General features: G+C 37.1%; 2 protein-coding genes and 1 long non-coding RNA gene across 4 annotated transcripts; 2 read left to right on the top strand and 1 right to left on the bottom strand.

Annotated features, from left to right (window-relative positions):
* The first annotated feature begins 237 nt into the window (after positions 1 to 237).
* Positions 238 to 6,573, top strand: LOC308707662 (potassium channel subfamily K member 18-like). Of its 2 annotated transcripts, XM_081394282.1 has the most exons (4): positions 238 to 551; positions 1,619 to 1,935; positions 3,411 to 3,527; positions 5,033 to 6,573. In XM_081394282.1, the coding sequence occupies exons 2-4, from the start codon at positions 1,713 to 1,715 to the stop codon at positions 5,860 to 5,862; spliced, it is 1,170 nt and encodes a 389-aa protein (XP_081250408.1). In that variant the 5' UTR covers positions 238 to 551; positions 1,619 to 1,712; the 3' UTR covers positions 5,863 to 6,573. The 2 variants fall into 2 exon arrangements, with proteins under 2 accessions (XP_081250408.1, XP_081250409.1); XM_081394283.1 differs by lacking the exon at positions 238 to 551 and having other exon boundaries at positions 1,598 to 1,935; positions 5,033 to 6,482.
* A 1,172-nt stretch (positions 6,574 to 7,745) lies between these two features.
* On the bottom strand, positions 7,746 to 10,891 carry LOC308707664. Its single transcript, XR_014032198.1, has 3 exons — positions 10,267 to 10,891; positions 9,212 to 10,054; positions 7,746 to 7,965 (listed from the first exon to the last, which is right to left on the bottom strand). It is a non-coding gene; the product is annotated as an uncharacterized lncRNA (long non-coding RNA).
* On the top strand, positions 7,768 to 9,728 carry LOC308707663 (synaptic vesicular amine transporter-like). Its single transcript, XM_081394284.1, has 2 exons — positions 7,768 to 7,934; positions 9,192 to 9,728. The coding sequence occupies exons 1-2, from the start codon at positions 7,802 to 7,804 to the stop codon at positions 9,527 to 9,529; spliced, it is 471 nt and encodes a 156-aa protein (XP_081250410.1). The 5' UTR covers positions 7,768 to 7,801; the 3' UTR covers positions 9,530 to 9,728.
* Positions 10,892 to 12,233: the final 1,342 nt, after the last annotated feature.

The following is a 12,233-nucleotide window of genomic DNA, read 5'->3' as shown; positions in this document are numbered from 1 at the left end:
TTAAATTGACAGATTTTCACTTGGGCCAATTGAAATTTACAGAATTTCACTTGGGCCAATTTAAAAAATTTAGATGTTATCGGTCACTTGAAATTTCTGATTTGAGAGGGTTAGAATTTTTTTACAGTGTAATAGTTTTACGGTCATGGAATATTCCAGACCAGATTTTTTACCATTTTAAGAATTGCTTTAATGTAAGGCACAGCCCTAAAAGCTTAAGACGGCCCCTATCAAACCATATAAAAGGTTTTGTTTCCTGTTGTTCGGGGCCTCACTTCGAGGTGAAGACCTATACGCATTTCTGTTATTTTTTCCTTTTTGAATTTATTGTCTTTGTATTGTTCTGAAACTTTTTTAAGTAAAACGAAACCAATTTTTGGTGATTTGAAAAACTTTCAAAATAAGTCTCGGAGTGATTTTTTCCCTAGAGATATCTTTACTTCGTTATAGTTTAGATATTAATACTAGCAAAAGCCCAGTGAAACGGACCCCGGACTGGATCGGACACCGCCGAGGACCCTGAAGCCATTTATAGCATCTTTAACCGGCAGGTAAGGGTAATCTTTGATTGTAATAGGTTATTGGGAATGTTGTAGGTGGACTCAGATGTTACAGCGGTATAGAGACACAACAAAAGATATACAGTAGCATGGTTTTCTTCTTTATATGGGTTCTGTGGTCTGCTACTACACTGCTTTTATTTTATGATTCGGTTTGATGTGAAGTGAAAGTGAGAGCAGAGGTGTCCATGATATGTCTTGTATGCTGAATGATGCCACTTCCCCTCAAGAGTATCATATTCAGGTAATTAGCTATAATTAGCTATTAGTGACCCGTCAAATGCATCTTTATTATCCATTGAAGTTTTCATATACAACCCAGCTAGGCGAAATACTGAAGATGCATAAGAGTCAAGTGCAGTGGATAAGTGCATGGCAGCATGGTCATAAATAATTCAGACATTCAAGAAACTGTTAAAAGGCCACATCTAATGCTAAGACACTGAGAAAAAAAACTGTACTGGTCACTCCCGGTATACAGCTAGCAAAATGATGATGATGATGATGAGCATTTTAATATTTTTATAAGCCAACAAATGTATTTATTTTTCTCCATATAATTTGAATATAGCTATGAGTGGCAATTAATTCCTTCATTAAATTATTGCCTAGCCAATAAATCTCATACTAATATGCACAATGCTAAATAATACAGTAAAAGTTGTTAGCTTTGGTTAGCGTTGTTTACAGTGAGCAATTCCCCAAAACACAGGTAGCCTAGCTTACTGTCATATTCAATACGGAAATATAGATTTACACATCACTTCACAACTGTTAACCCCAAAACAATGTTTACACTTATGTTCTTGTGGACAAAAAAAGTTTCGTGGAGCCCTGGCATCCAGGCTAAAATTTCACCCATCCCCACCTGTCGCTCCCATAGCTCCTCCAAGCAGAAATAGCCCATGCTTGTTGTCTCTTGTTAAATCTGCATTGTGAGGCTATCACGGATAAAGTTGAACGAGGCATGTTTGTGAGCATACAAAGGTGAGGTCATTATTTGAGCTATTAAACATACGGTTAAACAGGCCGTTTAGATTTGTGGTTTCTTTCTGCAGAGGGGTGGTGACCATCCTGCTCCTCAGCACTGCCATGAGAGGACAGATTCATCTCAGGATCAGCCATTACCGCATCTCTGACTGACTGAGAGACATGTCTGTGGAGGTGGAAGAAGAACGAAAGTCAGACCCAAAAAGGATATGTGCGAGACAGTTTTGGCGTTTGTTTCCTCACGTTTTCAGCATTTTATCACTCATTTTATATGCGTTTTTAGGAGCGCAGATCTTTCATCAGATTGAGGAGAGGAATTCCAATGACTCGGAAAAGATCGATGCACTGGTGCAAAAAGTGTTGGAGACAGTGCAGAATCACTCAGGTCTTTCCTTGAGCTTATATATATTTTTAACATATTTCAGTCTATATGTGTACAGTGGCGGTTCTAGACCACAGTAACTGGGGGGGGGGGGGCAGGCAGGGGCCACTTGTGCTTTTAGGGGGCAAACCTTAAACATTCATCTTAACCTATTTTCAGTATTATTTCAAGTCATTTTTCACCATGTCATGTATGACTGCAATCTCTAGAAAAAGCTAATAAATTATATTAAGCTAATAAAACAATTTCAATTCAAATGAATGTTTCATTATGTTTAATTGTAGTGTGATATAATAATCAATAATAACACATTTTTAGCATCTAAGCACATCTAGGCACTTTTTTACACCTGGGGTGGGCGATATGGCAATAATATCATATCACAAATTTTATTTTATTTTCAGGAAAATCACGATTTTATCACGATTCTTTTTTTCATGTTGGTTTTACTATTTTGCAAGTGACTGAGCATTACAGCCAAACTAATTTCCCTATTTTAAAAACAAAGCCTTATAGGTAACAAAATATAAAATAAAAAAGAATGGCAGACATTTAGGCCAAAGTGTCGAAGATAAAAATCTTTGTCATTATTTTCTTTGTTATTAAAAATTAAGAACAGAGATACATATTACACATACACAACTTAATATACAAATGAAATAAACTGCTTTATTTTTTCAGCTATAGGTGTATTTAACAGTATGAGAAAGTAATTAAATGAACAAATATGAAAATAAAACACAACAGACTTAAAGTTCTCAGTCAAGAGCAGTGAATGATTTCCTCTGTGTATTTTGTTGTTTTATTAACATTAAAGGGATAGTTCTCCCCCAAAAAAGTCATAATTTACTCTCTTAAGTTGTTTTAAACTCGAATAAGTTTCTTTCTTCTGTTGAAAATAAACGTTATTTGAAAGAATGTGAGTAACCACAACAGTTGATGTACCCCTGTGACTTCCATAGTATATATTTTTTCCTACTATATGTATGGAAGTCAATGGGGACCAGCAACTGTTTGGTTTTGGGTGAACTATCTCTTGTCTCTTTAAGAACTGCACGCGACACGTCTAATATACACGCATATGACAAGCAGATTTTAATTCATTTTCTGTTTGCTTTCACTTTAGACATAACCAACTTTGTTTATGTAAACAATGTCTGTATTTGACAGCCTAGATGAAGGCGCCGCAACTGAATAAATGCGCAGTTGTTTGGTGTGATTTTACGATTCCAAATTTATGGGGGCCAGAGGGGGGGGGCCAAGCTTGTTGACACCTACCCCCACCCCACCCCCCCAGAACCGCCACTGTGTATATTTTGATAATAGATGATATTATAAAATGTGAATAATACACACTTGCAATGTAAATATTTATATAGGCCAGGCTATTACTTTTTTAAATAAGGTATTCATTTTAAGGTATTATTTTAAGTTCAAGATTAATTTCTTTTCTCGTTTCATTTCATTTTATGAATTAGATAACTCAACGCGGGAAGAGTCGATAAGAAATATTTTGACTGAATTCTGTGATGACAAGCAGAAATGGGACTTCTATAGTTCTCTTTTCTTCTGCTGTACAGTGCTCACTACTTTAGGTGAGTAGTTAATTTTCTGGGACTTCACAAAGTTTGTAAAGTTTTCCAAGATATTTTAAGTCTGTATGTTATTGTTTAAATTGTCATTGAATTTAATGCACTATTGAGTTTGTTATTTGCATGAGAAGTTCTGACCTTTGGCTTTATCTCTTTCTCTGTTGCCCAGAGTAACCAGCCTTACCATGATAAGACAGAAAACTGGTGTCACCAGGAAAGAAAATTGTTATTTTCCCAAAATAATTATATGCCGAATAACAGCAGAATATGCACTGTAAAATATATATATGATCAAAAAGTTATGACAACAAATGGTTTTACATTGCTTTAACTCATTAATCTTCTTTTTTTTCTTTTTTCTTTTTTTTTTTACAAGTTATAGCTACAAGATTCAACTCATTTTTCAGCTGAAATGAATTATCCAATTTGATTATACTTAAAAATTTGTTATTGAGGAAAACATGAAGAGAACAGTTTATCAACAAGTACATACTACAGTTTATCATCTACATTTTCCTATCTAATATTCAAAATACTGTGGCCATAGATGGGAAACACAAGTTTCAGACATTTTTCAAGTAATTCAGATGGGGCAGAGTCCTGCATTACGCACTAATGATTTACAGGCTAATCCAAAACAAGTGAAACCATTTCCAATAAACCATTATGTAAAATCATTTTTTATTATACAGAATCACATATTAATTGAAACTGCAACAATAAGACCTATTTGTCCTCTGACAAAATAATTACAGAAGCTTTTCCATGTTGAACGACTTAATATTTTCAATTGGTATGAATTGTTTAAATATTTGGCTTTGATACTTGGACAAAAAGGGACAGACAAACGTGCATGGTTATTGAACTTTGGGAAGAGTTTCCAAATAGTGTAATGTAATGTAGTGACAGAGGTGCACACTGCACACACTGTTTGTCCCTGCTTTGAAGAGGGATCAATGTGATCAATTCCCCATTCTGCATGTGCCTGCATGCAGAATGGGGAAATTAAACAACAGTAGTTTACTTTTTTTTATAGAAAAATACTTGATAGAATAAAATATAGCAATCATGTAACATACTGAACTAATATCTTAACTGCCACATCTAATGATAATGCCATCACATTATTTAAATAATAATAATAATGTAATTAATAATCTAATAATAACAATATTTTTATAAAATGTATATTTAATATTAATAACAACAATAATAATAATAAGTTAATATTATAGATGATAGTAATAATATTAATTATATTATTATCATTAATAGTAATAATAACAATGTACTTAAGAATATAATAATTACTATTATTCGTGTTGTTGTATGTACAGAGCTGTTCCTTTGCTTAGACTTATAATGTATTTGCATTGCAATTGCATTACTCATGCACTGATAAAGACCTTCAGCAGGTGGCAGCACTGAAACGTGTTTTCTAATGAGTGAAATTACGGAAGAAAAAGAATTTCTAACTCTCAGTCCTGCTCTGTTTTCTTGTATAACAGGTTATGGACGAATGTATCCAGTGACCCATAAAGGGAAGGTGGCTTGTATCCTGTATGCGATGGTGGGCATCCCTCTCATGCTGCTGGTCATCTCAGATGTGGGCGATATCTTAGCTGTTCTCCTCTCTAAAGCGTACACTCGCCTCAGCCTGTTCTTCAGCCGATGTATGGCACATCGCTCACGGGGCCTTCAAAGGCATGAAAAGTCATCACCTCCCCAACAAGTGAAAGGTGCTGATACTGACAACACGTATACCTTCAACCATGTTGTGGTGCATGAGACAATAAACATTCAGCAGGTGATTAGAACACAGTCTTCCCTCAGGCGCACATCCTCACAGCTTCGAACCAACAAAGAGACTTTTGACCGCATTATTGCTAAGGAGAGCTTCAGGGTCAAGAAGTCTCTGACAAAATCCTTCTCATGCCCAGACCTTTACCGTATGGATTCCCCAATAAACAGCTCCAAGTTATTCACGGGCATCGGAGAAAAGATGGATCGCTTTAACGTCCCTCTGCTGGTCATCTTGCTGGTGGTGTTCGCATACATGCTGGTCTGCAGTCAAATTTTGAGATGCTGGGAGACACAGATGAACCACTTTGATGCCTTTTACTTTACCTTCATCACCTTGACCACCATTGGCTTTGGTGATATTGTGCCTGAACACCCAAAGTACTTCATGGTTACCTTTTTGTTCATTATCATGGGCATGGCCATCATGAGTATGGCCTTCAAACTCAGCCAATCACAAATTATTAGCTGTTACAGGCGGTGCATAAAGTTTCTTATGTGCAAGATAGGAATACACAAAGACTTAAACAGTAACTGAAGGCAGTGGTTTTGTGGCTTTGCTAATGGCACATGAAATTACTACAGGAAAGCGTAACCACTCTCAGTACAAGATGGTAATGTCTTTCACTGCCAGTTTGATATAGTGGGTTGAAGGGGAATGGACCACAGTCATGCTGCAGTATAAAACTGTGATAAACAAGTAGAGGAAATAGGCTCAGAATGATGAATGCACTCCTGTTTACTGTTTGAGCCAAAAGAAGTGTCACTTCGATGATTGTATTATTGGGAAAATTGCATGAGACATTGTTTATTTTTTGTTTAGATATGTAACTTATCAGAAATGCACTTATAAGTCACTTAGCAAATCCATTTATTCCTGACATTTATAACCCTATATGGCTATTTGTAATATATCTGACAAAAATATGATTATATAGTCCAGTGTTTGTTTGTTTATTTAATGCCAAATAATAAAGCATGTAATATGTTTCACCTCTGATCAGTGCACCACCTTTCTCTAATTAATGTATTTACTAATACAAAATCTAATAAATGAATGATTTAGCATAAATCAATAAATACATTGCCTGTGAAATTTAATCTTATCCATTGATCAGTCACATTGAAACCAAGTGAATAAATTAATCTTTCTGTGCCATTTGATGAGTTGCTATTCCTGTTTGCAAAAATAGGCCTATCTATCGGTATCCATCTCTCTTGAAGCATAATAAAGGATGTGATTTTCCTCAGCTGGTGCTAACTGCACCAAAGTCAAAGAATTTATTTATTTATTCACAAGAAACACATTTACATGTATGCATTTGGCAGATGTTTTATCCAAAATGACTTTCAAGGTACAAATTTGATCAGTTTACGCATTCCTTAGGAATCGAACTCTTGGTATAGCTAGTTTGAGCAATCATGTGACCTATCAACACATATGATCATAGAAAATACACCTTTCCTCTGTAAGACAAATTAGATAAAAACATCTTTCAAATGCCAATGTAAAACATCCCATATCATCCTACGCCACAAGATGACGCTGTTGTAAAACTGTTGAAAGAAGAGAAGGCTGCTAATTCACCCAAATGCGTGGAAACTTGATATCCGAGCGATATAATGTTAAACTCGTCAACTGTTTGCAAATTTCCCTCTGTAGATAACCTCCTAACGCTAGTCAAGCTGGCTAAATCATCGCAGTCTTACAGCACATGTAGGCTATATTATGTTCATATTATATGAACATAATATAGCCTTGAAGTCCAGCTCCTATAATCCCTGGATGTAATTTGGGCGTATTAGGTGGAGCTAGAAGGTCCAACCACACCCTAACCCCACCCTAACTCTGTCTGTCCCTCTATACCCATTAGATTCACACACAGAGGTGCTGGGCTAGGTCGAGCTCAACCCATGACGTCCAGATGCGGTGAGCGCCACTTGTTTAAAGAACTATAGAACTTTCATGAGATTTCAAGCATAGGCTATGTTGATATGAAATTAAGTAGAAGTTATAATAGGTTAAATAAAGTGCTCCCGCCTTTCTTCTTTTTGTGTGACGGTTTATTCGTCCGTGGCACAGCAGCACAGCCCATTTGAGTTATCTGAGAAACAGCGTGACGTCAAACAGCAGTTGAGCAACTAACGCATCCATCCAGCGTGCCTTTCACCCGGGATCTGACTGCAAAGCTCAGTGCAAATGTGCTTATAAGGTAAGAATCAAAACCATACTGAATGTATTGTTCATTACAATATTCAGACTTAGAAAAAGTATGACAAAGAAAGAAAACAATATTGTTGGTATAGTTTATTGTTTTCAGAAAGCTTCAGAGCATTTTTACTTTGATATTTGCCGTATTTCTCTCATATTAGGAATCATCCCCTGAAGTAGCCGATGTTTTGATGGTTTTTGACAGTCGTTTTCTTGCTGTTACAGGATTTCTGGCTCGCTCTCTGGCAATTGGATTTTAATAAAAATGGGATTATTTGATGCTCTTAGAGATTTTAGTTTATTAACATGGCTAAGAGAAGAAAGGCAGTCTCGGAGGCTGATTCTGTTCATCGTTTTCATTGCTTTGCTGTTGGACAACATGCTGTTGACGGTGGTCGGTAAGTGCTACTGATGCTCACACCTGTTAGCCTATATGTGAAGGCACACACATGATGCAAAGTCAACATCCCTCAATGGGACCACTCTGCTTTTTGTGATAAAATATATGATCACATAGGCTTATTAGTCTACTGACACAATGAATAAAAAAAAATCTGTAAAAGGCTATTCACGTGTCTTACAATTTAATTTGATATATACTGCATTGTTATTATAAAATTGTACATTGTAAAATTGTGAATTCAAACGAAACTCAAACGTATAGAAATGTTAAATACTGCACGTCTGTTTTACTTTTTCTTTGTCAAAATAGAGAACTGGTCAAAACCAACTCATAATTCTCAGTGGATAGAAATAAAATAACGTAATTAAAACGATCAGTTATTTTTAAATAACGGAAATTAGGCTGGGTCTTCTAAAATAAATAAATACATTTTTTTATTTCTTTAATAATTCATTTTAAAGCAATTTTGCAGTAGGCTACTAATTTTAATGAATTGTTTGATTTAAATTATTTCAAAAACTTTATTTGCTCGAAAAAATGCATCAAAAGTAAAATGATAAATCTGCTAATGCGCTAATGACAGAAAATAAAATGTGTTTATCTCTACTAAACGGTTTGTTTCCCCTTGTAAAGTGTAAATTGTCGGCTGCATCAGTGGCAGCAGTTGATCTGAATTAAGGTATCATGTCCTCGAGCGCTGCCACTGCCAGTGCTCCATTCTCATTAAATGTGACAGTGACGCGCGCTAAACTGTCTGTGTTTGTTCTCACGTCCGCGAGCCAAGAAACGGGAACGTTGAATAATGATGTTTGTGTACATGTACAGATAGAACCAGGCGAAAACTGAACCTGTCGCTCTTTGGCACAAGTGTTGAATGAAGAGTCTTTCGAGCGTTATCGCACACGGTGTCCCTTGTGGGTTATTTATTTACACAGGATAATGTCAAACGCTTTCAACGGACCCACCTGAAAGGTCAAATGTGGTCTAACACAGCTAGATAAATCGTTGCATTTCACTTTTTCAGGCAAATGGTAGGTTATCTATCGTTGGTAGCGTTTCAAGCTGTCTAAAACTGATTAGTAATTTCCTGAATATTGTGTTTTTAAGAGTAGCCTACAACAAAGTTGGATTTCTTAGGCTGCTGTGAAACCTCAAAAGATATCATTTAAGACCATGTTAAAACAAATCGGTCAATCGGTTTAATCATTGTCTTATGGTTGTTATTATTATCTATTATCTTTTCTCTCTGTAGTGCCTATTATTCCAAGCTACCTGTACACCGTGGATGAAGAGGCCGCTCAGGTGGTCCGGAACAACTCCATGTCCGCTCTTTCCCCATCTGGCACCTTCCAGAGCATTGTGTCTTTGTACGATAACACAACACGCCTGACAGGCTTCACCCCGCAGATGAGCAATGCTGGCCCAATGACCCCGGCCCCTACTTTTGGGACACCCCCTCAAAATGGGTCAGACTGCCCCAAAGCAGATGACCAGCTTCTGAACGAGAATGTGAGAGTGGGTCTGTTGTTTGCCTCTAAAGCAGGGGAGTCCAAACTCGGTCCTGGAGGGCCACTGTCCTGCAGAATTTAGCTCCAACCCCAATTAAACACACCTGAACCAGATAATCAAGGTTTTACTAGCCCTTGATTATCTGGTTCAGGTGTGTTTAATTGGGGTTGGAGCTAAACTCTTCAGGACAGTGGCCCTCCAGGAGCAGGATTGGACATCCCTGCTCTAAAGCAACAGTACAGCTAATCACTAACCCCTTCATAGGGCCCCTAACTAACAGGTGTGTTATGGCAAAACACACATTTAACTTTGAAAGTACAGCAAATAGCATTTCTTTCAAAAAGAGCATGAGATTGCATGATATTTGTGTGTGCAGTGAGTGTAAATGGAGTGTAAGTAAAGCGAATATTGCAGTGCAATTCTTTTTCTGCCGCTGTTCAGCGACCAGCTGTTGTGTGATCACTCGTGCATGCCCTGTCACCCCTCCACATGCTCAGATTTGGCCAGACCAGTTTAATTCGGCACTGCTGCATTGAACAGATCCCACTAGAGCTTTGCAAGCTCCTGGGATCGGTCAGCCGTAATATTTTGTAGCAATGTGCAACACTGTTAGTGATACACAAAAGGTTAAATTAACTCAAAAGATGTGAAGCAGAGGCAAAAAACAAAACAAAAAACATGATTTATAAGATAATATAATTACATCTTAATTTTACTTATGAGAGATGCCAGCACTGCAATATGTAACACAGCTCACTTCAAGTTCAATGTTTGTGGTTAAATTTAAAAAAAAAAATTCTTAAAATGTTATTTCTTACCTGTGATTGCAGAATAGGATACCAGATCCCAATGTTTGCTGGTTTCTGCATCATGTTTGTTTCTACCCTCAGTGAGTACACAAAATTTCTAGTGTTGTTTTTAACATCAATCTCACATCTAAGTGTCTTTATGAAAAGGGTGGAGAAGATGCCATATATTTATGCCATGCGTGATTTTAAATCCGGTGTGTTATATTTCTATAATAAATCTTCTTTTCCTCTTTCTTCTGTCTGTGTTTTACTCTGTGTGAAGTGTTTGCGTTTTCCTCGAGCTATACGTTGCTGTTTTTGGCCAGATCTCTACAAAGCGTCGGCTCTTCCTGTTCTTCTGTGGCAGGTAACAGATTCTGTGCAACGTTACATTAGATTTTCAAAAGGATGCTGTCAAAAGCTACAATGTAATGTCTAATGATACCTTATTTAGTGCACAATTTGTAAACCTGAGTGCACTAAATTGCATTTGACTTTGATGTTCTCAGAACTCTGCATGCATAAAGCCACTGTTAATGTTAATGGTGTTCAGGTGCCGGTGTACAATGGACCCCGCTTCCATTGAAAGATGTGTACAGCCTTGGATCTAGATGTCATGATCCTGTTTCTTTCTCTTTCTCTCCTCCTCCCTCTCCTGGTCATACTCATTATTACATCCTTTCACGCACACACATCCTCTTTCATTATCCCATTCAGCTGTTACTCGTTACCTCATCTCTACACACTCTCTCTCCCCGTCTGTTTCCCACTTTCTCTGATTAGACTCTCTATTTCTTGGCTTTCTTTTCCTTTGTTCTTTGTCAGATTATTGCCTAATGTTACGTACCTGTTTGCTTGCTATCCAGCCCTGTCTTGTCGTATCGTGTTCTGTCTGGTGCGTCTTCTGACTAACTGCATTATTGCCTCGTCTCTGCTCTGCCACCTCCAGCTAGTGATGGCCAGATCGAGGCCTCGTGAAGCAAATGAAACAGTTGAACCAAATGTGCCATATTGTTTCGAGGCTTCGAATCAATCCGACACCCGTCTCAACGGTGACACCTAGTGCTCACTTGCAGGTGTTGATCTGAAACAACCTTGACGAGCCATTAAAAAAATGTTTTTTTTTATTATTATTATAATTTTCTAATATGTGAAGCTTGTAACCTATAGGCTCCTCACTGTGCATAATGTTATTTTGGTCATGAAAAATGAATATTAATAAAATAACTCAAGCCACAATGTCTCACTTTTTTAGAGATTTTTATTCAAAAAATATTAATTTCTCTGCTGTGGAAGGACTTAGCCTTACTTCTTTTTTTACAGATAATTTCTCCAGCCTTTGAAAAAATCCTCTCACAAGGGACACTCGTTGCTGACATACAAAGATATTTTTAGCAAGGACATACAAATGAGGAAAGATTACTGCTCTCTCTTTCCAGTAAGTTAGTGGATCACAAGTTCTGGGCAAATATGCATCGTTGATGTATTTTTTCACTTCCACTGTGGCATCAGCTGCAGTATATTGGGTACTCATATGTAGACCTATAAAATGTATATTCACACAATATTATATATATTATATTCACATTGAAGCTATTTTTAACATGATTGGCAGTTGTGATTGGGACATTAGGTTGTAGGGCATTGGGCTATGGACTTTATAAACAGTGTCCCAAAAGGTTGTAATTATATTTCAATTATAATTATATTTCAAACAATGCATACATTGCATAGATGGCCCAACAGTGTCAGTAGCAGGCCTAGGTAGCCTACAGGGGGAATGCCATCCTCTGCACCCTGCAAAATGGCAGGATGAGTGCTCCTCAAATGGCGCATCATGGATGATGTATTGTTGCAGTAGGCTAGATACCGATCACAATACACACATCTCACTTTATTTGGGGTTTCTAAATGGAAATGCTCCCACACCACAGATGTACGGCATCTCTTCTGGGGAGCCTCCATTTTATCTATCTATCCAAATCAATCTATCTATC

Source organism: Scardinius erythrophthalmus, assembly GCF_964197995.2.
Source record: "Scardinius erythrophthalmus genome assembly, chromosome: 19".
In the NCBI taxonomy this organism is placed as follows: domain Eukaryota; kingdom Metazoa; phylum Chordata; class Actinopteri; order Cypriniformes; family Leuciscidae; genus Scardinius; species Scardinius erythrophthalmus.
The sequence above is the reverse complement of the archived record's forward strand: the minus strand, read 5'-3'. Positions and strand labels throughout refer to the sequence as shown.

Bases quoted from the DNA above. Each gene is read 5' to 3' on its own strand.
- LOC308707662 (XM_081394282.1), top strand. From the start codon at position 1,713: ATGTCTGTGGAGGTGGAAGAAGAACGAAAGTCAGACCCAAAAAGGATA. The intron at 1,936-3,410 runs GTCTTTCCTTGA...TTTATGAATTAG, and splicing joins GACAGTGCAGAATCACTCAG to ATAACTCAACGCGGGAAGAG. The intron at 3,528-5,032 runs GTGAGTAGTTAA...CTTGTATAACAG, and splicing joins TACAGTGCTCACTACTTTAG to GTTATGGACGAATGTATCCA.
- LOC308707663 (XM_081394284.1), top strand. From the start codon at position 7,802: ATGGGATTATTTGATGCTCTTAGAGATTTTAGTTTATTAACATGGCTA. The intron at 7,935-9,191 runs GTAAGTGCTACT...TTCTCTCTGTAG, and splicing joins CATGCTGTTGACGGTGGTCG to TGCCTATTATTCCAAGCTAC.